Source organism: Cyclopterus lumpus, chromosome 11, assembly GCF_009769545.1.
Source record: "Cyclopterus lumpus isolate fCycLum1 chromosome 11, fCycLum1.pri, whole genome shotgun sequence".
NCBI classification, from domain to species: Eukaryota; Metazoa; Chordata; class Actinopteri; order Perciformes; family Cyclopteridae; genus Cyclopterus; species Cyclopterus lumpus.
In genome coordinates this window covers 3229865-3254429 of record NC_046976.1, presented here as the reverse complement: position 1 = coordinate 3254429, position 24565 = coordinate 3229865, and the positions used below count along the sequence as shown (strand labels likewise).

Below are 24565 nucleotides of genomic sequence, written 5' to 3'. Positions count from 1 at the left end.
TCAACCAGTTCTTTTTTGGAAATCAGTATGTGGACAAAGAGTATTTTGGCTGTACTTTTTCACAATTTGTTTCAATACAGAAAATGCTGCATCTGGATGAATTACTGCTCAGGTACAGGCCAAAAATAACCGTTTATATATCAACACGTATATTTTAATACAGGGACCAAAATTGTAACTAACAATACACTTAAATTAGTAGTCTAATGTTTTCAGATTTTATTTAAAAAAAATGTAATCAGTAATGTTTGTACACTAAAATAAAAAAAATTCACAGCTACTGCTTTATATTGTCCTCAACTTAATTGATACCCGATTGTGATCTCCCGATTGTGATCTCACAACACGTACTGGCTCCTTCAAAAGACGCTGAACGCCCCTGGTGACTCCTCCTCCCGAGGCGCAGACCAATGAGCGCATCGGGGTGGGGCTGACTTTCCCGGAGAAAGAAAGACTCCTTTCAACACAATCGTTCGTCGCCATTTTGAAGAGCTCGACCAGCAAACACCGGCCGAAGACCGTTGTTGCGCAGCAATTTATAACGTTTTGGGCATTTTAATTATAGTTTTCGCTAATATAAGAATTAATGTCTCGATTTAACAATAATCGTGGCGGCCTAGGGATGAATAATTTCCAACAACGGAGAGGGGGCATTGGGCCCGGCGGACCCGGCGGGCCGATGCGGGGTGGGCTAATGGGAAACCCACATTTCAGAAACCATCCTTTCCAGAATCAGAACCAAAATCGGAGGGGTTCAAACAACTTCAATCAAGGACTACAGACTCCCCAGAAGCCGCAACCGAACCAGTCGCTGCCAATTATTCCTCCGCCAACTCCTGGTCCGGCTCTCACCATGAAAGGCCCGATGCAGCAGCAGCAGGAGAAACCGGCAGTGGCAACTCCAGCAGCAGAGCCGCCGAAACCGACAACCCCTGTGGCTCCGCCGAAGACTGAGCCACCTGTTCCTAAACCCAACATCCTGGCCTCCCCGCCACCTAACCAGCCGAACAAGGACCAGAACCAGCAGCTGAAGTCACCGATCGTAAATACTAACGGGCAGAAGCCGCCTCCACAACCCAGTCCTAAGTCCGTTCCCCAGCAGGCCCAGAAGCCAGCCCCTCATCAAGGCCATAAGACTGGGCCACACCAAGGCATGAGGACAAACCCATATCAAGGCCAGAGGATGGGGCCGCCGCCAATGAGGCCCAGGCAGGAGCCAGAAAAAATGACCACAAAGAACCCATCCGTGTTCGATGGGAGTCACGAAAAGGTCTGTTTTCTTCGTATTATGTTCTCTGACTGGAATTGCGTCGACATTCAAATGTTGTTCGCTCAAGTTAGCTTATTCAAAACTAGCATGTCGTTCGGTTTTGAAACACAATGCGTCCCGAGCAGGCGGAGTTGTCTTGCATTCTCTTAACGGCTTCGACCGACCCTTATGGCGGCACAAGCGGGGACTGAAATGGCGCATACCCTCTTTTTTTTTCGCTTTAGCTATCCGCCATCTTGTCTAATATCCGCACAGTCTCACACATTTACGGATAAAACAATGTATGTACGAATGTATGTAATGTGTTTTTTATAACCAATTATTACTTGCCTTCTTGCTCGTGTCGGCTAGTTGGTCGAGAATTGGCTAACATTTGAAAATGTAGGTCAGGCTTATTTTGTACACGGACATCGAATGGGGGATGGGCTATTTGAATGTTGCGTGACTGAGCTCGCATACGAACAAAGAAATTATCATAGTTGAGTATGAGATTTCAGTCTTTTTTGTTGTCTTATCTCCGTTAATCAATTTAGCCGTTCGTCGTGGCGGTATAATTTAAAGGTATTGTAGGGTTTCATCGTTGCGTCGTTTGTCATTCGACAGGCGTTCAAGGCAACGCTCTCCATGCTGCTGAAACCCGGTGAGAAGACGTACACGCAGCGCTGTCGCCTGTTCATCGGTAATCTGCCCAACGACATCACAGAGGACGATTTCAAGAAGCTGTTCGCCAAATATGGAGAACCCAGCGAGGTCTTCATCAACAAAATCAAAGGCTTTGGTTTCATCCGATTGGTAAGACATCACATCCTTAAATGTATCCAAGTTTCCCAGTTGATGTTACAAAATAATTTGACGTCCAGTTTGACATCCATTGTCGCATTACTATTAGGTCAGGGATGCAGATAATTTTATTACATTGTAATAAAGTCAATGGTTTGTGTAAATGAATAAAAAAGATTTGAGATTGAAAAGAGTAACATTTGGTTTCTTGTAGGAGTCTCGCGCACTTGCTGAAATCGCAAAAGCCGAGTTGGACGACACACCAATGAAAAGCAGACCCCTGCGCGTCCGGTTTGCCACGCATTCTGCTGCTCTGTCCGTGAAGAATCTGTCTCCGTTCGTGTCCAACGAGCTTCTGGAAGAAGCTTTTTCGCAGTTCGGAATGGTCGAAAGGTCCATTGTCATCGTAGACGACCGCGGCCGCTCCACAGGCAAGGGCATTGTTGAGTTCGCCTCCAAACCTGCGGCCAGAAAGGCCCTAGATCGGTGCAACGAGGGCGTCTTCCTGCTCACCACGTAAGTAAAGCAGAAGTTCATAAAAGCCTTGTGCGCATTGTGAGTGTGACGCCGTTGCTTATTCGCCGTTGCTCGGTTCACCCTTTTCAGGTCACCCCGGCCCGTCGTGGTCGAGCCTCTGGAGCAGTTTGATGATGAAGATGGTCTTCCAGAAAAGCTGGCACAGAAGAACCCCAGATATCAAGCGTAAGAAAACTACTGTTTGTCCCATCCATTTGCCTTTTGTGGGGATAAGTTCAGCTGTTTAATGTGCTACAAGTCATGGTGTTGTGAGCAGCTGATGGGGCAGGGGGTGGTTGAGGTTCAGGGATTGCAGCTGTTAAACTCTCCGTGTCTCACTTGAACACGTGGTTGGTCGGACTGATCGATGGCATGTATTTAAGTCACTGTAAACTAAAGTTAACTTTATTAGGGTCCTCGTGACGACTTCGTCGTAGAGGAACCTATTGTTTTTCGAGGAATTATTATTAGTATTTTCCTCTCCAAACAAACCCCGTTTTGGGGCCTTTATCGTTTCCCAAAGGCTGTTCAATTTCACATGCATATCAGGACTGGTGAAAAATTTGATAATTTGGAGGTCTCGCATTTGTGTATGTATAAAATTCTCTATAGCGCCCCCTAGAATCTTTCGTACTTTCAAAAGCCCACGCTTTTTGCCCCCAATGACCGATTGACTTGAAATTTGGTACACATGTCCACTTGGACCTGCTCTACAAAAAGTCAATGGTGGCCATAAAATGCCAAGATTTTCCACCATTTTGAATTTTGTATTAAAAAAAACACTGTTTCCATTTTCTAAACCCGTGGTCCGATTTTTACGAAAAGTTGTGTGCTTCATTATTGGTTCAATGTCATCAGAACTTATGAAAATTGTGTTGATACCTCATTGCGTTCAGAAGAACCTCTAAGGGGTGTGGCCTCATATTTAAAGACGCATAACTTCCAAATGACTTGGCCTATCCATACCAATTGCTAGCTTATGTCCACATGGCATCCCTAATTTTTTCATAATAGGGGGCGGCAGTCAATCGCTCAATATCTGCATTTTAGCCGGTTTTATCATGTTTTTACACATTTTTGGGCGTTGTAAAACGGCGAACTCCCCCTAGAGCTTAAACCCGATTCATTCCAAAATCGGGCAGTGTGATCTTGAGACCTTAGTAGTCAAAAGTTATCAAAGGATTTTAAAAATATAAAACTGCCTAGGGCGCGACAATGAAAATGGAAGTTTTTTTAACTCGGCCATACATTATGTAATCTGCTCCATATTTTTCATATGTCATGACATACTGATGCTGAAGACATCCATATAATATTTTGAAAATTTTAAATTTATATACTTAAAAGATATGATTTATGCGATTTATAACTTTGCTTTGGAAGCAGAAGAACTGTGTTCATGTCCCAGCTGGGACTAATTTCTTGCACGACTTCTTTTTACATTTAATATACACCACATGGTCTATACTTCACGTAGAGATCCATGACTTATTTATATGTTCACATTGTCACTTCCTGGCTCCACTGGACTTCCTCGAATCTGCCCCAAACATTTCACGCTTGATAAATGTCACGGCCTGAGGATATCGACAAGCCCATTTTCATTCAGTTAAAGTGCCACCTACTGGCCAAAGGAAATCAGCCTAAAACGCACCGGAGTCACATGTAATTTACATGATGTGGTCATGTAGAGCGGGAACGAGGACCCGCACATCGCTGCTTGCAGCTTTAATTGTGTTTGTTTTTAGCCATAAAGGGTATCTTGCGTGTACAAGTCTGTATTTAAATGTAAACGGCATCATCAGTTCAGGGTAGAGAGAAAGATAGAGATACCCATGTTGCTCACTGTGTGAAGTTGACTACAACAGACAGGTTGGCGACAAGATTGGCGTGAACATTTATCTCCTCATTTGCCTAATTAATTCTCAAATGACTAGTAGTATTTCCACCACAGGGCAGAACTGCACAGGTCTATGGTGTGGATGCAATCATCGTAACGCAACAATCTGTATCTCATGTCCATAGAGAGCGTGAGGAACCTCCCCGTTTTGCTCGTCCTGGCACCTTCGAATACGAGTACTCCAAGCGCTGGAAGTCCCTGGATGACATGGAGAAGCAGCAGAGGCAGCAGGTGGAGAAGAACATGCGCGAGGCACGTGAGAAGCTGGAGAGCGAGATGGAGGATGCGTTCCACGAGCACCAGGCCAACCTGCTCAGACAAGGCAAGTTTAGTTGGGTTTTTACAAAAGGTCCTGTTTGATTATATTATTTCTGTTATTTATCACACAAGAACACATTTGGTGTACAAGTGTCACAATTGATTGTGTTGGTGTCCTTTCAGATCTGCTTAGGAGACAGGAGGAGCTACGACGCATGGAGGAGGTGCACAGTCAGGAGATGCAGAAGAGGAAGGAGATGCAGATCAGGTATTTATATCCATCAGGGTAGGAAATTAACATTTTTTTCGGGGGCAATTTTTCCCCCACTGACTGAAATCCAGGGGCATTTATAAAAAAAATTGTGGGCACTTTTTGAAACTTCTGAAATAACATTTAGCCTTTGTTTAAAATAATAAATATACTTATTTAGGCTTACAGTATATGAGCAACTGTCATCAAATGACAATAAGAAGACTATTAGGCAGTAGTCTACAGAAGTGTTTTCTTAGATTTTTTTTTAACACAGAAATCAGACAATCATTAAATGTTGTTCTTATTTCTTTGTGGTTATTTATTGTTATAACATTTTTTAAACGACTAACAATTATAAATGTTTTATATATTATAACATACATAACAATTTTTAAAAAACGTAATAAAAGGGCTATACATAGATTAATTAAATTCAATTTACAAGCCTTTGGAGCTAACGCACCATCAGAGCTAGGTAACGTTAGCTAGCTAAAGCAAACTAAATAAGTTCAAAATAATGACTACTAGTTATCACTCACCGGAGGCGATGGCCACGTATTTCTTGACGTTGTCGCTCCCTTTGATGAAGTACGCAGAAGAATTCAACGTGTGCTGGGTTGGAAAATGTCTCCTCCCAGTCACAGGAGGTCAAGAAGCTCCATTCGGTTCATCACGCACACGCAGCATCAAGGCGAAAATCCAAAACATGATAATTGCAACTGGACCGGGTCAAGGCTACAATGTTTTTGACAAGTTCATTAAATTATCATAATTATTAGAGGAAATTATGGGGGCATTTTTTGCCCCTTTCCTAGTGATATCGGGGGCAAAATTATATTTCTTAGGGGCAGTTTTGCCCTTTGCCCTCGTGTATTTCCGATGCTGATATCCATTAGAATTCAGTTTGGTTGTCAATTGGGGCAGATGTGGGGTCATTCGGGAATCCTCTCATAAACACCTAAACCTCTTCCATTTGTTATCAATGCTAAATTGGGATCCCATGATTAATGTTTTGTGTCTGTGTAAACAGACAAGAGGAAGAGCGCCGCCGGCGGGAAGAAGAAATGATTCGCAAGAGGGAGATGGAGGAACAGATGCGGCGCCAGCGTGAGGAGAACTACAGGATGGGCAACTACATGGATGTGAGTTCAACCACAAAATACAAGACATTATATGCACTATAGCAAGAGATTTAATCAATATTTTTCCATCCGATTAATATTTTTCTTTTCTTTTTATTACAGCGGGACAGAGAAATGAGAATGAATCCCGGTGGAGCTTTGGGCATGGGTGGTGGCGGTGGTGGTGGTGGTGGTAAGTTCTTATTCTTGTTCAGTCTTTTTTTTATTATTGAGGGTACATATTTAGTTCAGGATATTTTTGGAGGGCTTTAAGAATCGACTGCATACTTTTTCCCTATTGTGTTTATTTTTATTTAATACAGCAGGTAGTCTCTTCTTCTGTGTTTAATGAGACACTGGTATCTAATTAAATGTAAACACCTGTGTTAGATCAGTAAGCCGTACGGCTCACTGTGTTGAAAATACTGGGGTCATTCTTTTATTTGTAGGGCAGCATCAGGCTTGACTTAAAACATTGCTTTCTTAATATTGTAAAACAATATGTTACAAATAGTCATAAAAGATACTGAATTGTTATTTATTCTAATGATAACACCAGATACTTTGTGGAAAAAAAACCTTCTAAACGTACTATTCGAATGTTGTTCAAATCTCTTTTTAAAGGTCCCATATTGAAAATGATGAGATTTTCATGTCTCTTTTTTAATTCTAAAGCAGGTCAACGCACTATTGTAGTAATGAAGTATCTGAACGTTGAATCAATGGGGGAAATGGACACAGCACGTATTCAGAAACTGTGACAAAAGGGGATTATGGGCATGGTGAAAGCATGTAAAAAAAAATTGCCTGAAAATGAACATGGTGTGTCTCTTTTTTAATGCAGTAACAAATTGGTCAAAATAGGAATGAACAATTCCAGTGTATTTAAAGTATATGAACATGGACTTAGATATATACAAGCATTACAAGTTTGTCTTAACACGTTGATTTCAAGTGCCCTGCATGTACTTGACTTACTAATGCGTTTCTGTCAGATATGCCCTTCGGTGGAGCCAACCAGAAGTTCCCCATGGGCTTTGAGGGGCAGAAGGGCATGGGACCAGCCGCAGGAGGCCTGATGGGCAACGAAATGGTAACGTTTTCCGCTTTTTGGATCGAACAGTAGTTGATGTAGTTTGACTTTCCTGTTTTTGGAGAGACTCCCCAGCTGATCTTTTAACACGGTGACCAGCTGGCCAAGCAGCGTGGTGAATAATTTGTGCTCTCAGCTGTCTTGGGGCTTGCTGGTTGTTGAATGTGACAAATGTGCTGCCTGCCTGATAGTGTTTTTCAATGGTAGGCCATGCCCCCTCAGTTACAGCTGAGTGTTATCGCTCCAAAACCGTCAACCTGCACTAAACCATAAACTGTTCTGATAGCTGTAGACAGACTTCAGTGGCTCGGCTCACTCTTATCGCACCGCTTGCTGCTATTGCAAGACCTGTCTCACGTGAGCTGGACAGGCACCTTTTTTAAGGTTTATTTTCTCCCCCCCACCCCCCGTAACAATGATCTTATCTTATCTTATACCAGGCTAGCAGTTTGCTGCATCATCTGTTATGAGACGAAAGGGAGTTGTATTTTTGGGTGGCATTGTGAAATCCTGTGTAATCTTGTGCTACAAGCCAATTTGAGACCTGAAGTAGTGGTGTAGTTCATCTTCTGGACCAGCAACCGTTACTCTTTCAACATCCTTTTTTGGTAACTTAGCATTTATAATGCTTTTAGTGCAGGCTGGCGGTATAAAGCATTCAATGTTGAAAATTCTATACTAAATTCTATAATGCAGCAGGATTAATTGACGGGGGCAGGCGAAGTGTTGTGACCACCTCTGATTAGGATGAAATCCTGGTGAACACTGGGCTATTATCTGCCATGGCAGAATTGTAGTACCAATTTTATGTTGGTTTCTGGATAGTTGAGCGGTTAAACATGTGTTAAACCATTTCCAGAATATATAACTTTATAATCAAGCGTTGAATTTCTATATACAACGTTTGTTTCACTTATGTACAAATCAAACTTTGCTCATGCTAATAAGTATGTCCTAATTATTTAGTCTCACTTTGAATTTATGGCACCCGTTTCCCACAATGTCATTGTAGAAAAGGCCTTTTCTATGAACTGAAAATATTTTGAGGTTCAAGTTTGTTGGCAAGTGTTTTGAGGCGGTGCATTATTTTCCCAATCCATGGGGTGTGCACCTTGAAACCGCAGTTTACAGTCACATCTGAACGTAAAGCTCAGTAGTAAGGGCTGAGCAGATTGATGTAGATTAGGGCTGCACGATGTGAGGACAATATGCTATCACGGTCCTTGAGTATTGATATTACTTGTGATAAATACACCTATATAAATGGTTGAAAATAATGACATTACCAACATTATTTCATTGATTACATAATATGGGTGGGATTCACCTGAGGTCCAATGATGCAATATAATCAGGGCACAAGTCACGATACAATCTCATTGCGATAACGTGGCGTTAGTTATTTCCTTTTTTTCCCCCCAACTTCAAATGATGCTGTTTGTCAAGTTTTACTCTGTCCATCCCAATTCAGTCATGCATCTTTTGACCAACTTCCAGACAACTTCTGGCAACTTTACCCATGACCGCACCAGAAAAAAACCATCCAGACAAAGCCATTGTTACTTAGTTACATTTTTATATTAGCAATATTAACAGTTTTTAGAATAAATGATCAATACTTTTGAATATTGATACTCAAATTATTGCAATGCTACACTATAATTGTGGATTTTTTTTACCCCTACACATTTCTCATTGAATTGAACACAAAGGGAATGGATAAAAAAAATATCCTGTTATTTCAAAGTGTCAGCAAGAAACATCGCTTTAAAATGTAGCAAACACTGCGGTGACTATAAATATACCATGTATTGTGTATGTTCTAACCATATTGTAAATCAAAGCCGCCTCCTGTTGGAGTTTTTGTTCTTTTAAGACGTTCATCCCCTCCCACTGTTCTAGTTTCACAGCGTCTGGATTAGCCTAAAATGTACTTTTTGGTTAAACAAATTGCTTTCTTGTTGGAGAAATGGTTATGCTGAATGTTGTGCAATGTTTACTTTATACTGTGCCGATATATTCTACACATGTATTCCTAGTAGTCTCTATAGTTCAGATTCTTGTCCCATTTGGGATCATTAGTTGAGTTTTTTTCCATTTTATTAATGTAGTGCCAGGAGAGATGCTGTGATAGCTGGACAGGAGAGCAACGCACCATCATTTCTGCCCAATAAATGTTGAAACCTAATTCAGTCAGACTTACGATGGCACAGCATTTACATATCAAATTTCTAAGGAAACCAGACTTCTTCCTTCACAAAGAATATATTTTTTTTTATTGCATAAATGTAATTACTATGTTCATATTATAAATACCTCCAAGAGGTTTGTCTGTTGCAATAGGCAATGATCTTGGAAGAGGTGGGCAAGCAACATTTGCAAGATGCCAGACCAAAGAAAAAGTGAGGCTAGTCTTGGCATGCACTGGAGAGACCATAGTAGGTAGGCAATGACTAACGAAAGCATTACCCTCTCTTCCTTTTCCGTATGTAACCTGTGGCACCTGTGGACCTTCATATTGGAACGAACGGTTTCTCCGGATGTGTCTCCTGCTGGTTGTGTTGTAAATCTCACAATATAAAACGAATCGCCTCTATTGCCGTACCTTTTTTAATCCTCTTCCACATGGACATGAACTGTGTGCTTGCGCACTGAACCCATACCGTAACCCCCCTCCGTTCCTATCTGCCTGGCAAATTGACCCCCCACAGCGCAACGAGCGCTTCGCCCAGGGCGGTCCTAGGGGAATGGGTCCTGGTAACCCCGGGTTCGGCAGGGTCCGCGAGGAGTTTGACGGTCCTGCTAAGAAACCCCGCTTTTAAAAAAAACACTGCTCTTTGATGCTCCCAGCAGCACCATTTTGTATAAATTCTCTACACCGAACATGTTGAGAGGCATTTCTTGTATTTAAGTTTAAATTGTTGCTACATTTTAGCCTTCAATTTACTCATTTTATGAGTATTTTATTTTATTTCCCCTTTTTTATTTTGTATTGTTGGTAGTTTGGAAAGATGGGATCTTTAGTTCTTTCTGATCCATGTATAATTTTCTTTTCTAGATGTATTATGCTCTGTGAGTCGCCGTGAACTGAAACTGTAACAATTCTCTCTACCTTCCATGGCTGTGTTTTGTGCCATACATTTGGAGTAGGCATGTATTATAATAAAGAGCAATTGCTTGTATCAGGACAAACGTTAGCATTCATTCCAAAGTTGAGACATACAGTATAAGCAACCAAATACCAACTTTTGGCTGTTTCTAAATAATGTGGATACATCTGCCACATTAGGTCTTAAAGGGTCTATGTGTTCTCGCTGCCGCAGTCCTGATTTTTGTTCTGCGATTGTGTATAAAATGATGTTAAAAGCATTTTCTCGCTACAAAGGCCTCAGGCTTTTTCTTCCTCCAATCAAATTCAGCTGACCAGCGGATACTGTCCCAGTTGGCATTCTCAATAACACGTTGTTGTTTTTAAACGTCTGATAAAGAAGTAATCAAGTGGCAACATGGCTAGTGTGTAACGGCACTGACTGCTAAGAAGTCAGCCCTCGGATATAGTGAACCAGCCAGGAGACTCCATTAATTCCCGTTGCTATTTCTTTCCACAAACACTGCTCAGTGGAAATGGAGGTGTCTCTTTTTTCCCCCTTTTTTAAACATGAAGCAAATGTTCCTACTGAAGTGGCTGCACTGAGTTGTTAACCATCTTTTATTCATTGGCATTCGGTAACTGCTTTTACAGTAATGCTTCAGGAAAGCAGAAATGCAATGCATAGATCCTTTAAGAAAGCTGTGTGTGGCCAAATGGACACATTCTTCTCATGACATAGTCTGTCAGTGACGCATCGTCCACATAAGTGTCGTGGGTGTGTTTGGAGAGTATTGACTACCTTTACATGCAGTCCAATATGAATCGACAATTCTCGTAGCAGCTTGTGGGTTGTTTTCATCTTTCATCACAATTTCAAAATGCAACCCAGCTCCGGAGTTATATATTAGGCCTTTGATGATCCTGTTTGTGTTCATATTTCCCAATATGTCACCGGACATCATTAAACTTTTATGCCTTAGTTCTGCTTTTGGCAGTGAGACTGAGAATGTACACAAGACTGACCCTTGTACTCTGTCTACATGTGTGCCATGTGTATACTGGCAGAGTTAGTTGAAGGGATTACAGTATAGACGGCTAGCAGTTAGTTGGTACCCAGGTACTGTGTAACGAGTTGGGCTGTGTATACATATATACTGATATAGTCCAAATGTAAAAACAACCCTAACCTATCCACGCTTGAACACTAAAACTACTAGAGAATAAGACTGTTTTCCTTTGCCGGTAATCAAACAATACTAGCTGATACCGGTTTATGTCAACTTTCTTGTGCCCACTGATGCGGCAAAAGTTGACTAGTGTGGACTTGCTGATTAGCGCCACCTTACAATGCCGGTAGTCTGCCATCTTTGTTTCTGTCGCATGTTCATGGATTGAGGTCATTGTAACCCAAGCCTTAGATGGACGGCCCTGTCCAAACCTGCATGTAAATGTAGTCATATTCAGTTTGGGTACAACGGATGTTTTTTTTTTTTTTTAGCCAAATTACCATACTTTAGTTGCACCATTTGTTGGCAAGAGTAAACCTGCCTTTGCATGATTGGCAACAAACTCAGTTGGACTTGCAAACATGCATTGAGGTCAGTTTTGTAGTCATAACCACCAGAAACTATAGCGTATATGTGTCAAATCTATGAATGAAAATGGCAACCCTTGCATATTCCCTCCCCCCCAAAAAAAGTCAGTGACAAACTATTTTCAGTTGTTTAAATCAAGACTATTTATGTATTCCTGGTTTTCATAGAGCATGATATTGGAGTATCATGAGCCAGCAAGCAAAGTAAAAAGATGAAAATCCCTCACTTGCACAAGTTGTACTGTGACGAAGCATTCATTGTGCTGGACCTGAAGACAAGAAATCCTGAGTTGGTGCTGAGAGGTGAACTGCATCTATGTGGCTCGTACTGCAGTAGGATCTTTTTTTATTTTTCTGACAACGTGCTGTCATGTCCTCCAGTTTTTGAATTCCCTTTCACGTCATTTCATAAGAGGAAGACCGGTCAATTTTATTTGTTTGGTGATCTTGTTCAGTTTTACACTGAATTCTAATTGATTGTGTCCCATGGATGCATTCTCATGGGGCTGGATGCACAAACCAACATGGCTGGAAGAAGTTCTTTCTAGTTAATTCATGGTAATGGACAAGCTTCACTGTCACTCGAGTACAGCCGGAGGATGCGGTGCTTTCATGTTATCTTCCTCCGATCTAGCTTCAGTTTGGTGTTCTCGCACTACTTTCTTTCATTGATTGGGTTGCATTCAACAGGAGCCAATGACCAGCACCCGTTTCTGCATTTCAGGAGACAACATGTTGTAGTTGCATCAATGTCATCTGTGGCCATATTACAAGACAAGTGGCCTAAAATTATAAAAAAATATACTTTTTCCTACCCAATTATATTCGTCATGGCTACCGTTTGCCCAGGATGCAGAGGCTTCAAAACAAGGAACAATAAAAGCATAATTGGACAATTTGATATTTGAATGACCAAATTTTTTTTTGACTTTTGATGACGGGCCTTTCATTGACATTTGGATCAAAGATTGTAACTGAACGCTGTAACTTGAGGCCTGCTATTTAAAGAAAATGGTAAATTAATAACATGTATAAATATCAAAAGGAAAGAATTCTAAACCCTGCAATTTGAAATTGACATTTGTACTCTGCTGCCCAATCTGGCCCCTCCCAATGAATCATGCCAGTACCTTCTCTGAGGTTTTCTGACTTTGGCATCAAATGGAGACTGGCTTGCCTCAGCAAGCATTTCTCAGAGTTGTGTGGTAGGAGAAGATGGGATGGGCTGTGGAAGTGAGTAAGTATTTTTGTATTAATTACGACTTTGCAGATTTAGCATATTTGATTTCACGCATAAGAATAATAGTTTCACTTGACAGCTTTTTGTTGTTGTTGCAAATGGTGAATTTGAAGATGCCGCCCGGGAAATAGGAGTAGAACGGACATTCCCATTCAGATCACCGTAACAGGATGGTCAGAGCGGCGGCTATTTCCGTCTTATCGTTGAAGTGGGCCAACTGAGGTTATGTTTTGCAGTGGAGTAGTAACTTTAAGAAGCGTAGACGTTTTAACAATTTGTTTTTTAAATAATGATTCATTCACTTGCTCTTGTCACAGCGTAGGGCATATTACCACGAAGCAGTTAAATGTCCGTTCTACTCCTATTTTATTTCTATGGATGAAGCTCTTTGTAAATTCCTGGCACGAGCTCCATGAGCAGTCAGTGGGCTGTTGAAGCAGAGTTTGATACTTCTTTTAGAATGCTTACATTTTGGAGACGGGTAAGAACAAGTGGAGCCACTTGTATAGTCAAACAATAGTCTTTGGAGAACATGTGGACCTATAACTGGATGACAACAATGCATCCTATGGTCTTCTCTTTTGTCTAATATCTTCCAAAACAAAGTATACAAGACAATAACAAACTTTACTATGACTTGCGTTCCTCTTGTGCACAGTATGATAATGTACCTGCACATTAACTAAACTTATAACGTTTTGAAATAATATTTTTTTTTTTTTTTCATGACTAAAACAAGTGTAAATGCACATCGTATCCCTTCTCACTGCCCCCCTCCCCACCCTGTTGCCGCAAAAACAACATTCAATAATGAGACATTGTAGAAATACATTATATAAACATGTAAGTACATTATATTGCACACAATTAATCCTTAGTACAGAGGAAGACCTTTAGGAACATGACATGGTACTTTTACTATTCCTATATGATATTCTTAATTGCCTAGCAACCTTTTGCATAAGTTAGTCAATGCTGAAAAGCAGGTGGCTGTGGGCTTTACAGTTCCTGAGAATATGTGGCTGCCATATCATTGCTAGGGCTCTCATCCAACCTACATTTCCAACTAGTCACAGCATCCTTGAAGCCAAGTTTATGTAACAATGCAGAATGTTAATTTGTACCAATCTTAATACAAATGTTAGCCCCTTTTTTTTTTTCATCAAAACTCCCAAAAACCTTTTAGGGCTGCCACACTTTCTATTTTTCCCATAGGACAATACTAATATTAGAATCTTTTGCTACCATGTGTCCTTCACATTTTTGCTTTGTTTTAGAAAGTATCGTAAGTAAATCCACCTCCTTGATGTGGCATCCGAGAACCCTGAAAGAGAGACCTACAGATACTTGTTAATATAATTGGATGTCATGGAGTGTTCATCTGTAATGATGCGTGTGTTTGTGTTATGTACATTTTTTTCTTTAACAGGTTTGACCAGCTTTAAAGAGTGTGGACTGTGGCGGAATTTGTGGCTGTATAGCGTGGACTCAGGAATGATGCTGATCTAGCTTTGTGGCATTCCTCTGGAAAACTGTTCTTACCCTGTAGATAAAAAGGATATGTACCCTTTTTTTTGGAAGGACAAGAACATAACTAAATTGCAACTTGATCGATTTTCAGAAACGTTTCCAAAAAGTTAAGTGTAGCCTACCGGTTAATGTTTAAAAGGGGAGACCCCTACAATTCCATGGGAAAGTTAATCGACCTGAAATTGTCAACTAACTAGCGTATTTACTTTTCTGAAAGTGGTGGTTGGCATCAGCAAATGCCGACAACTTTTAAGTACACTGCAGTCATCAATTTGACATTTGATCAGTTATTTTTCAAGGCATGCTGTAGTTACATCGTTGCACTTCTGTTGTGGGAATGGGAGAGCCGTTTGGTTCTACAACACCAGATTGGTATTGGTTAATTAAATCAGATTTTCTGAAATCATTCATAGATCAATTTAGACTAGGGACATCACAATACTAGAAAACTAATGGTCAATACCAATTCCGATACCAGATTTGAGCCCACAGTAATAAGCAAACACGTACTTCAACATGCTCTTATTACAGTTCCTGCATTTTTATTTTAACTTTTTTTAATTGATTCCAAATTCAGCTTCATCTCAAGTTTCTCGTCAAAACCAAAATGTTACATGTGAACTTGGCGTTATAATGATCCATTGCCCAATACCCATTTTACTGAATTGAGCTTGAGCGCATCGAGACGTAACTCTGTGCTGCTCACCGCTAGCTCTTCTGTTGATTTCATCACGGATTTTTATACAATGTAGCTTTCACAGGGACATTTTCTATCGTCCTTGGACGCCTTTGGTCTTGAGCCCTCAATCAACCTCTGGTACTGTAGAAAAGTGAGTACCATTACTTTTCAGAACTAGACTGTACCGAATTATCGTTTCTCATGACTTCCCTGTTCTGAAACAGATTTACAACCTGTGTTTATGGACCAATGCTGGTGCTTTAAAAAATATATATATATATATATATATATATATATATATATATATATATATATATATATATATATATATATATATATATATATATATATATATATATATATATAATCCAACATCAAGACAGATTTTTTTTTTATTTACCTTCCCAAATTCAACCTTGAGGATTATTTATTCCAGATGTGTTTTTTGGATGGCTAATTTGTCAAGCTGAAGTTTTCGTTTTATTCCTTGAGACTTTATGAAGATTCACAAGGAGAATTATACGCAACAACAAAGCCTCTTTGGATTCACTTATTTCATGCTCATTTCCAGATGTTAAACAGCATTTCCTGACTGAAATGTTACCCCTGGAAGGGAAGCTAGTGATAATACAAATTGATTTAAACAGGGTAGGAAATGTATTTTTTTTATTTTTTCGGGGGCAATTTTTGCCCCCTCTGACTGAAATCCAGGGGCGTTCATACAAAAATTGGGGGCACTTTTTGAAACTTGTGAAATAACATTTAACCGTTGTTCAAAAATAATAAATATATTTACTTAGGCTTACAGCATATGAGCAACTGTCATCAAATGACAATAAGACTATTAGGAAGTAGTCTACAGATTCAAAGTGTTTTTAACAAAAAAACTGAAATCAGACTATCATATTAAATTGTATTCTTATTTCTTTGTGGTTATTTATTGTTAGATTTTTTTAAACAACTATTAACAATTATAACTTTTTTAAATATATTATAACGTGTATAAAAATAAAAAATAAATGTAATAAAAGGGCTATACATAGATTAATTAAATTCAATTTACAACCAATTTTTCAGAAAATTAAAATAATATAAAATTATATGTACAGTGTTGACAAATAATAAATATGTACATATACATATGAGTGGCTTATTTGTCAAATGGCACCAGTTCATCATCGTCATCTGTGTCACTGTCAGCCATTGGAGAAGTTGCTGGTCTGACCTGCTGCCTTGCTCAGAGGGTTTTATGTGAGGCCGCCTGGCTTTCTTCTCACAGCAGATTCTACACATGCTGCATCTTCTTCTTCTGGTCCCTCCAGTGAGATCATCATGAGGTCTTCCACTGTGTTGAGATGGAACAAACAAAAACAACAATAGTATGTTACATGTGATAAGGGACTTAATCTAAACATTTAACCCTTGAAACCCCCAGTCAACTACAGTCTTGTCCTTATGTGACTGCACCTCTGGCTAACGTTAGCTAGCTAGCAAGCAAGCCTTTGTAGCTAATGCACTATCAGAGCTAGCTTAGCTAAAGCAAACTAAATAAGTTTTAAATAATGACTACTAGTTATCACTCACCGGAGGCGATGGCCACGTATTTCTTGACGTTGTCGCTCCCCTTGATGAAGTCCGCAGAAGAATTCAACGTGTGCTGGTTGACGACCAACATTTCTCTTCACACTCACAGGAGGTCAAGAAGCTCCATTCGGTTCATCACGCACACGCAGCATCAAGGCGAAAATCCAAAACATGATATGGCAACTGGACCGGGTCAAGGCTACAATGTTTTTGACAAGTTCATTAAATTATCATAATTATTAGAGGAAATTATGGGGGCATTTTGTGCCCCTCTCTTCGTGGTATCAGTGGCAAAATGATATTACTCAGGGGCAGTTTTGCCCTTTGCCCTCGTGTATTTCCGATGCTGGATTTAAGTGTTAAGTACTTGAAAGTAGCTAACCATCTTAAATCAGTGATGTCCTTTTGTGTAGAGTGTATTACACAAGTATTGAGGGCTTTTCCAGTCAAACGGATGTTCTCCACACAGCGTCTGAAACTCCTGCAAAATAGTGCAATTCCTTATTGACGTGACCAAAGTGTAACTTAAAACTTGTAATGTTATGTCTGTGTGTTGTGTACAATTTGTTTTTCTTTAACAGGTTTGGCCATCTTTAAAGGTGTTGGACTATGAGAAGGAACGTTCCAAACAAGAAATTCAAAGTCTGTGGCTTCTTCGCGTATATTAATGAAACGCACGAAACAAACGTTAGAGGAGGTGGCTCGGTAGCTTTGACTGTAGCTTGTGAAGTTGGCCTTTTGTCTTGCACAAGACTGGAGTTACTTGAGTTAAAAATGGAAATCAAACCTTTAACGCTGACATTTCTTTATATTTTTAAGTTCATAGTCGAGATTTGTTTGAAGAAGGCTGCAAGCACATTTAATAATAAACTACACAGTTGAAACATTACATATTGGAACAGGGGTGTCCGCCCATGGCCAACACATTGTGAGAACCCACATTTTTAGAGTCCAGAACCGGGACGGGGCCTATTGCAGCACATTTGAATGCATTGCGTGTAAAATGACATTAAGACGTTTTATTTTTTAAAGTTTTTTGTCGAGGTTTATTGAAAGGCAGTCAAACACAATTAACAGACTACACAGTAACTATATTCGAGGTTCAGAACCGCAAAACTGCAGGAAGGCGTTGACAATTACACTTTTCTTTATCTAATATATATATATATATATATATATATATATATATATATATATATATATATATATATATATATATATATATATAAATTGTAATAATTGATACCAAAGCTTTGACACCACCATGCCTAAAGAGAATTCCTAGTCCAGATTTGTTGAAAGGACTCAACACTTGTAGACCTGACCGACCTGCTATTCACCAACCTACCTGAGGCAGGAAGTCCCATGCGCCCTAACCGGCTGAAGAGAGGATGGCGTGTTGTGGTTGTGTGTTTGTGTGTGCGTTTCATGTCTTTTGGGTAAATGAGAGGTTGTGTTAGCTGCTGTCAGCCAGGTTGTCAAAGACGGGCTGCCCCAGTCCACAATAGAGGCTCTTCTCTGCAGTTGGGTTACATTGGCGATGAGTAGTTCTGCAGAAGTCAGTGGACAGTAAAGCCCGGACTTGTTTGCACTGCAGCCAGAGAGGTATGCTTACACAGAGCCGCTGAAACGAGCAAGGTAAGTGTCCCATCCATGTTTATTATACAAGATGCACAGTTCTTCTCCCATGACTTAACTCTTCTCTCTGTCCTCTTTTGCACTGCGTCACTGCTCCACAGTGGCGCTCCACAGGGCTTCTGGCATCACACTTGCAAAGAATGGCATCACAGTGCAGATTCCTGTTATTCAAACCTCTGTGTGGGGAATGTGGCAAAGCGTTACATCGCCTGTGCAGTGTGTGTGTGTGTGTGGTTGTAGTACTTTGGCTTCTCTGTATGCATGCGCGAAAGGTACCATGTATGGACATCTGAGTCACTGGTTGAACACTGCCGTTTGTAACCAGTGTGGGATGCAGTGCTGCTGTCATTTTGTGAAGGCAATCAAGTAAGATGAAAAACCTTATTTAGTCCTTTTTTTTTTAAGCGTTAGAAGGCTTAAATCTTATTCAGCTGTGCAAAATATTCTGGTACTCTTCACTTGATTTGTGTTATTTGGGGATTTTTGCAGAATTCTTTTTTTTTTTTTTTAGACCTTGTGATATCTTTGGTATTAGGCAGGTTGTGTTCAACGATGAAAGGAAAGTGTCGAACACAAAAAGCCCAACTCATAGATGACATTTTCCACTCTAATGCTGTAAGAAAGAGTTTCCCTTTTTATTTTTGTCTTTGTGCTGCACCTAACAGCCATGTCTGATCAAAACAAAGTACACAAATCAATTTTTGGTTTATCTTTTTACTACTTCTACGTCAAGTGGCTTTTTGCCTTTACGGAAACTGCACGTGTGCAGGCTAATCTTTGTCTCTTACAAATTAATTTTAAAGGATACCAGTCCTTATGTGGATTACTGAACCATAATAAATGTATATTATTCATTCATTCATTCATATTCAAACTTTACAGTTCTAGAAGTTCGTACTTGCATTGGCCCAGGTGACTCCTGCGGTCTGACATGTTTGAAACTATCGTACCAATATGTTGTGGTACTGGGTTGGGATGTCTTTGCAAGTGAAACGGGTCCCATACTGATCGGGTTGCTCTGGGTGGGATTGTAGAAAATGTAACTCCTTGTCAGACATCCTGTTTGTAATCCACGGCAGCAGTTTGATCCTTGGATCACAGCCTTACTTAGTTTCTAGAGATGGAGTTTGGTGTGGATTATTCGTTTTCTTTTTTGTCTCTCTTGATTTTAAAGCAAATATTTATATGCACATAGATTACAAGGAACATTTTCCTACAACTTCTAATCATAAACTTTGATTTACTGCGTCTCCTGAAGTGGCTACACAAGCGCATCATTTACAACCAGTCTGTTCTATAAATGTAAAGTTCGGTTATTTTAGAAAGAATCACACTTGAGTCTAAACTTAGTCAGAAGTGATATATTTGTTTGGATCCACTTCAAAAGGATATCTCTTTTGATGTCGTCACAATTTACCGTCCATTAATGTGTTTTATAAAATCGCAGTAAAAGTTGCTCCTTATTACTCCAGTGATCACATTTTTAAGTTTTCTTCAGTATTGTGATTCAGTGATAGTTTTATTCACAAACTGGGGTAAAACCAGAGCTGCAAATGGCTTAATGGTGCCAACTATAAAATGTAAGCAAGGGCTTAAGTGGCAGCCTGCACCGTGAATCTCAACATTATACGTCCTGTTAACATCCACCAAAGCCTCATGGGAACTGTGGTTCCTTCACTCGGAGACGATCTTACCCCATAGAAGTAGTGACGGAAGAATAATCTAAGTGAAAATGTAACTTTGTGTTGCGCAATCATATTTTTTTTCGGTGTAAAGGCCTTTACACATCGGGGGCTGTTTTAATAGAAAAAATGTTTTCACTGTTTCTCAGGAGTACTTTCACGTAGAATGTGAGTATTACTCCTTAAACCCTGCCAAAGCCAGCGCAGATCTACTACTTCCATTCTTACCTTTCACATTAAAAGCCCTCAAAATAGACGGCTCTGTTTACCAGAGGGAACTGAATAAAACGGCTTCCAGTAGTTTAGGCAACAGTTCAGCTCAGACTGCCAGATGGGGCTGTGGGTCAGGTAGTTGGTCTCTTAGGCCTGCGCAAATCCATTTTAATCTTTATAAAGTATGTTTGGGTTTTGCAAGAGTATTTAGCATTTCTGTGTTTATCCATCCCGCTCCCAGTGTGTGTGTGTGTGTGTGTGTGTGTGTGAGTGAGAGAGTGTGAAGGCCTTAACTGGGCAACGCCCTCCTAGAATACTGTGCTGTTTCCCTTTTGGGTAGAGCGCCACAGTGAAAATATACCAACTACAAACTTTGAAAACTCATGATATAAATGCTGGTTGATTTTAGGCGGAAGTGGTTAGTTGGGCAGACACTGCAGAGATACATTGACTTTTTTAGATGCTGGTTGTTTCACATCCTCTGGAAAGGAAGGAGGAAAAAAGAGACGTAGTTCTAATGTTGAGCATAACGTTTTACATCGGTGCTGGACTCTTAACTGCTTTCCTTTCCCGTCCTCTCAGTACCTCTCGCTGCTCATATTTAATTCAGTCTCTCTTCCTGTTGGAACCTGAACGGTCTGTCCCGCCAGTGACAGCCAGTCATTGTGAAAATACAGCACATCTCCACTGGCATTTTCCTTTGGTCCACCTCGTACGTAGGAGTTTCCTTGTGGCTGTAAAGGACCGTGGTGGTTCTCCTCGATCAAGAGGGAACCACGACCATGTTCCGCCGATGCTATGAGTCCAGCCCTGGAGGCATATCGAGATGTGTCCGTCTGCACTGTGATCCATTTTCTAACCACGTCCTCGGTCCTGATTGGCCACAGTGACGTTCTCTCTCTGTCCCGCCTCCTGAGTGTGATGCCAGAACAACCCTTCTGGCCTCTTGATGGCCTCGTCTAAAAGGGCACTGCCCAAAGTCTGTACGACCGACAGAAACCAACCAGGTCTACTTCTCTACGAGCTCTGTTTGGGCTCTATATTTAATTTTTTTTTGCAGCAACACCCCTGATGTGTCAGTACGAAGTCCAGCTTCACGTGGCTTTGTAACAGAATTACCCTCCCCGAGGTTTGCAATGATCCAAGCGTTGTCATGAGTTTGTCCCGTCTCCAACAATGTACTTCAAAGGGTGCTGAGACGCCTCTCTAAATACCTGCAGTTTGTACATGATCACACACACACACACACACACACACACACACACACACACACACACACACACACTACTCAACAGTACTCCTCACACTTACATTGTAATGCATGTTGGCTTTATAACATGACCTGTATTTCCAGTTCAAACATGTTTTTCTTTTTAATCAGTCACTGCACACAAATGCACACAAAAACCATGTTAGTTTTATTTATTTTTTAAAGGTCTTAACCTCAAAATAGTAAGTGTGTGTGTGTGTGGTGTGTGTGTGTATATAACCAAAGCAACGGTAGAGATCTGCTGACCAGCTCACTGCCAGACTCTCATTGTTTGTCTCTCGCCACAGGAGCCTCGACCCGTTGAAGGAGGCTGAGAATCCTCACCGCTAAACCGGGGTAAGAACCACAGCGGCTCCTAGAACGTACCGTGTGGGCTTCCATTTCGCTTTGCACACCGGTGTCCTTGTTGAGCCATCAATCGATGCAGCAGATCTAGATTGTTTTTGTTCCATGCATTCTTTCTCCCACATCCACCGTTGACCGTTTCGAAGTTAAATAACCGCTCGTATTTTCTTTTTGTTTCCTCCTGTTTTGCAGGTAAAATGAAGACATAATTCTAAAAGTGCCGGAGCTGCAGGAGACTCATCGATTGCACTGCGCTGAGAAGCCATGGAGGACCTCCACGTTAGTTCCCTCCAGTTTATTAACCAGAGATGGATGTGAAATGTATAAATCTAATGTCAAACAATGCTTTGAATTTCATAAAAATGTGATTCATGTTGTATTTAACGCTACACCGGCCGTTTGACTGAGCATCATTTCAGTTTAGTGATGTTTTTTTCCTGCTTCTCCCTCAGGGCTGCACGTGGTGGAGAAGCAGTACCAGGAGGCATCCAGCAGGAGGACAAGCAGCTCGTGGTCCAGAGGAGGGACACTGTTTTGTTTCGAATAATAAATGATATATATATATAAAACTGACTTTTGTTTTTTGTATTTATTACAATGCGGATGTTCACGTGAATATATAATTTTTTTCTATCTGCTTATATTGAGATTTGGAAGAGTATAAAGTAGAACAACACTTTATAGCATATTTTTATATAAAAGTTAAATTCAAGTTTTAGCATGTGGAGAGTTAATCAAAACATGAGGACTGCTTTACTTGATCTAGACATACTGATGCTTTTCATACACTCTTAAGAAATGCTCCTGCTGAGCACTGAGCAGTCAATAGCCACAGAACCACCTCTGAAACCAGTCCAGCTACAATTAAGGGTTCTGCTGCTGGGTCACACTCGTAGGGTTTGGCTGTCGGCCATGGAGGAGGTCCAGCCCCTGAGGACGGAAGGAGACACGGAGGAGGCCGAATGAAGGAGGCCGAATGTGGGCCAGTTTGTCCACCCTGTTTTAAAAGGTAATCCGGTGGAATAAACATTAAGTTACTTTGCAAATCCTGCTGTTTTGGGATAATAAAGAGGTTTGACTTGTGATTACGAGTTTATCACTCAAGCATTCAAATATTTTAGAATACATATACTTTAAAATCAAATTGGTAGTAAGCATTATGCTTATTTGGCATTACGATAATGAGGCGGTCCTTGGAAAGTGTACAGCACCGAAAACCACACCTCAGTTTGGTTTAAAATGCTGACACTGATATTGCTGCAGTAATTATTTGCCGTTATATGCGACCAGAACTGTGGGAGGTACAGAAAGGCAACTGTTTGGTTCCCTCTTGTCCCACAAAAGGAACCCAGATTCTACTAAATATAGATAATAAGAGTATTTATTCTAAGTTCATTGTATCACATCTGCATTTCCAGCACCTTCACTCCAGCTCGCTGTGCTCTGCCTGTTCACCGTCTGCTCCCTCTGGCTGTAAGATGACCTGGGGGGGCAAAGTAGGTGGTGTCCACCTGACCAGCTCCAGCCATGCATTATTAATGGTCATGCATCATTGATGTCGTCAGCTGCCCACAGGTGGAGCACTATAATCCCCTCACCATTCAACCCCCCCACATGTCCTGCAGGCTCACACAGGTCCAGATATTTGCTGTAGTCCACTTTGCTCGCTAACTACCGGGCTCATCTCGTCTTGGTCGGGGCCCGTCCAGGTGTTGCAGGATAAACCAGTTTCTAGTTTACCTGTCGGAGGACATTTTCAGGTAACTTCTCTACCCACCACCCCTCCACCCCCCACAGGTGTGACACAAAGTCAAAACCCAATGAGTGGCACCGCTGGAGCTGCACCCCCGACGGCCGTGCTCGGCCTGGGTTTGGACACCAGTGGACGGTGGCATGGGAGGGCCGTCCAGGAGAGCAGAGCTTTGGTCCAGACCTACGTGCTCCCCAGCTCTGTGCACCCTCCACCCGCAGCAGGAGGAGCCAGGGGGACCAGGACCCCTGTGAGGCTGCCCTCACTGGTAGCTACAGCCAAGGGGCCTCGCAGGCGGAGCAGCATGGCTCGTCTCAGGTGAGCGGCACATCAGAACTTAGCTGAAGGACCAGGTGGGCCCAGTTCATAAGGTACATCTGAATCATTTGGCCTGAAATACGTTGTTGATTAAATGGAGGAAGGAAATGATTCTGTCAAATACATTTTTCCATGAATTAAATAATGTCCTACCCCACAAAACATTAAGATTTAATTCGAAACATTATTTGATGGCTTCTGTTCCTTTTTGGAAAATGATTTAGGTCACTAACAGCTGCCATCCCTTCAGTGTTTGCAGATTAAATGACCGAGGCTCTGTCTCCATGAATTAAATCAAATAATATCAAATTGAATCATATCAAAGAAATACTTTATCTTTTCGGAAACACGCTTCTCTTTTTCTCGTGAGTTTGGACCAGAAGATCGATACCACTCTCACGTCGCTAATCATAAAGCTCAAGAAGCAGCCAGTAAGCTTG

General features: G+C 40.9%; 1 protein-coding gene across 5 annotated transcripts; it reads left to right on the top strand.

The window, feature by feature from the left end:
• The first annotated feature begins 450 nt into the window (after positions 1-450).
• On the top strand, positions 451-22630 carry sfpq (splicing factor proline/glutamine-rich). 5 transcript variants are annotated; one of them, XR_004610096.1, is made up of 12 exons: positions 451-1270; positions 1874-2062; positions 2265-2566; positions 2657-2752; positions 4592-4788; positions 4908-4992; positions 6008-6119; positions 6222-6288; positions 7094-7191; positions 22000-22048; positions 22250-22336; positions 22510-22630. XR_004610096.1 is itself a non-coding variant. In XM_034544585.1 (10 exons), the coding sequence occupies exons 1-10, from the start codon at positions 587-589 to the stop codon at positions 10011-10013; spliced, it is 1944 nt and encodes a 647-aa protein (XP_034400476.1). In that variant the 5' UTR covers positions 451-586; the 3' UTR covers positions 10014-15593. The 5 variants fall into 5 exon arrangements, 3 of the variants coding, with proteins under 3 accessions (XP_034400476.1, XP_034400475.1, XP_034400474.1); XR_004610095.1 differs by having other exon boundaries at positions 6222-6291; XM_034544585.1 differs by lacking the exons at positions 22000-22048; positions 22250-22336; positions 22510-22630 and adding an exon at positions 9903-15593 and having other exon boundaries at positions 6222-6291.
• The last annotated feature ends 1935 nt before the right edge of the window (positions 22631-24565 follow it).

Excerpts from the sequence above, each read along its gene's own strand:
- sfpq (XM_034544585.1), top strand. The coding sequence starts at position 587 with ATGTCTCGATTTAACAATAATCGTGGCGGCCTAGGGATGAATAATTTC. Across the intron at positions 2,063-2,264 it reads GCTTTGGTTTCATCCGATTG|GAGTCTCGCGCACTTGCTGA; the intron begins GTAAGACATCAC and ends GGTTTCTTGTAG. Across the intron at positions 7,192-9,902 it reads GCCTGATGGGCAACGAAATG|CGCAACGAGCGCTTCGCCCA; the intron begins GTAACGTTTTCC and ends GACCCCCCACAG.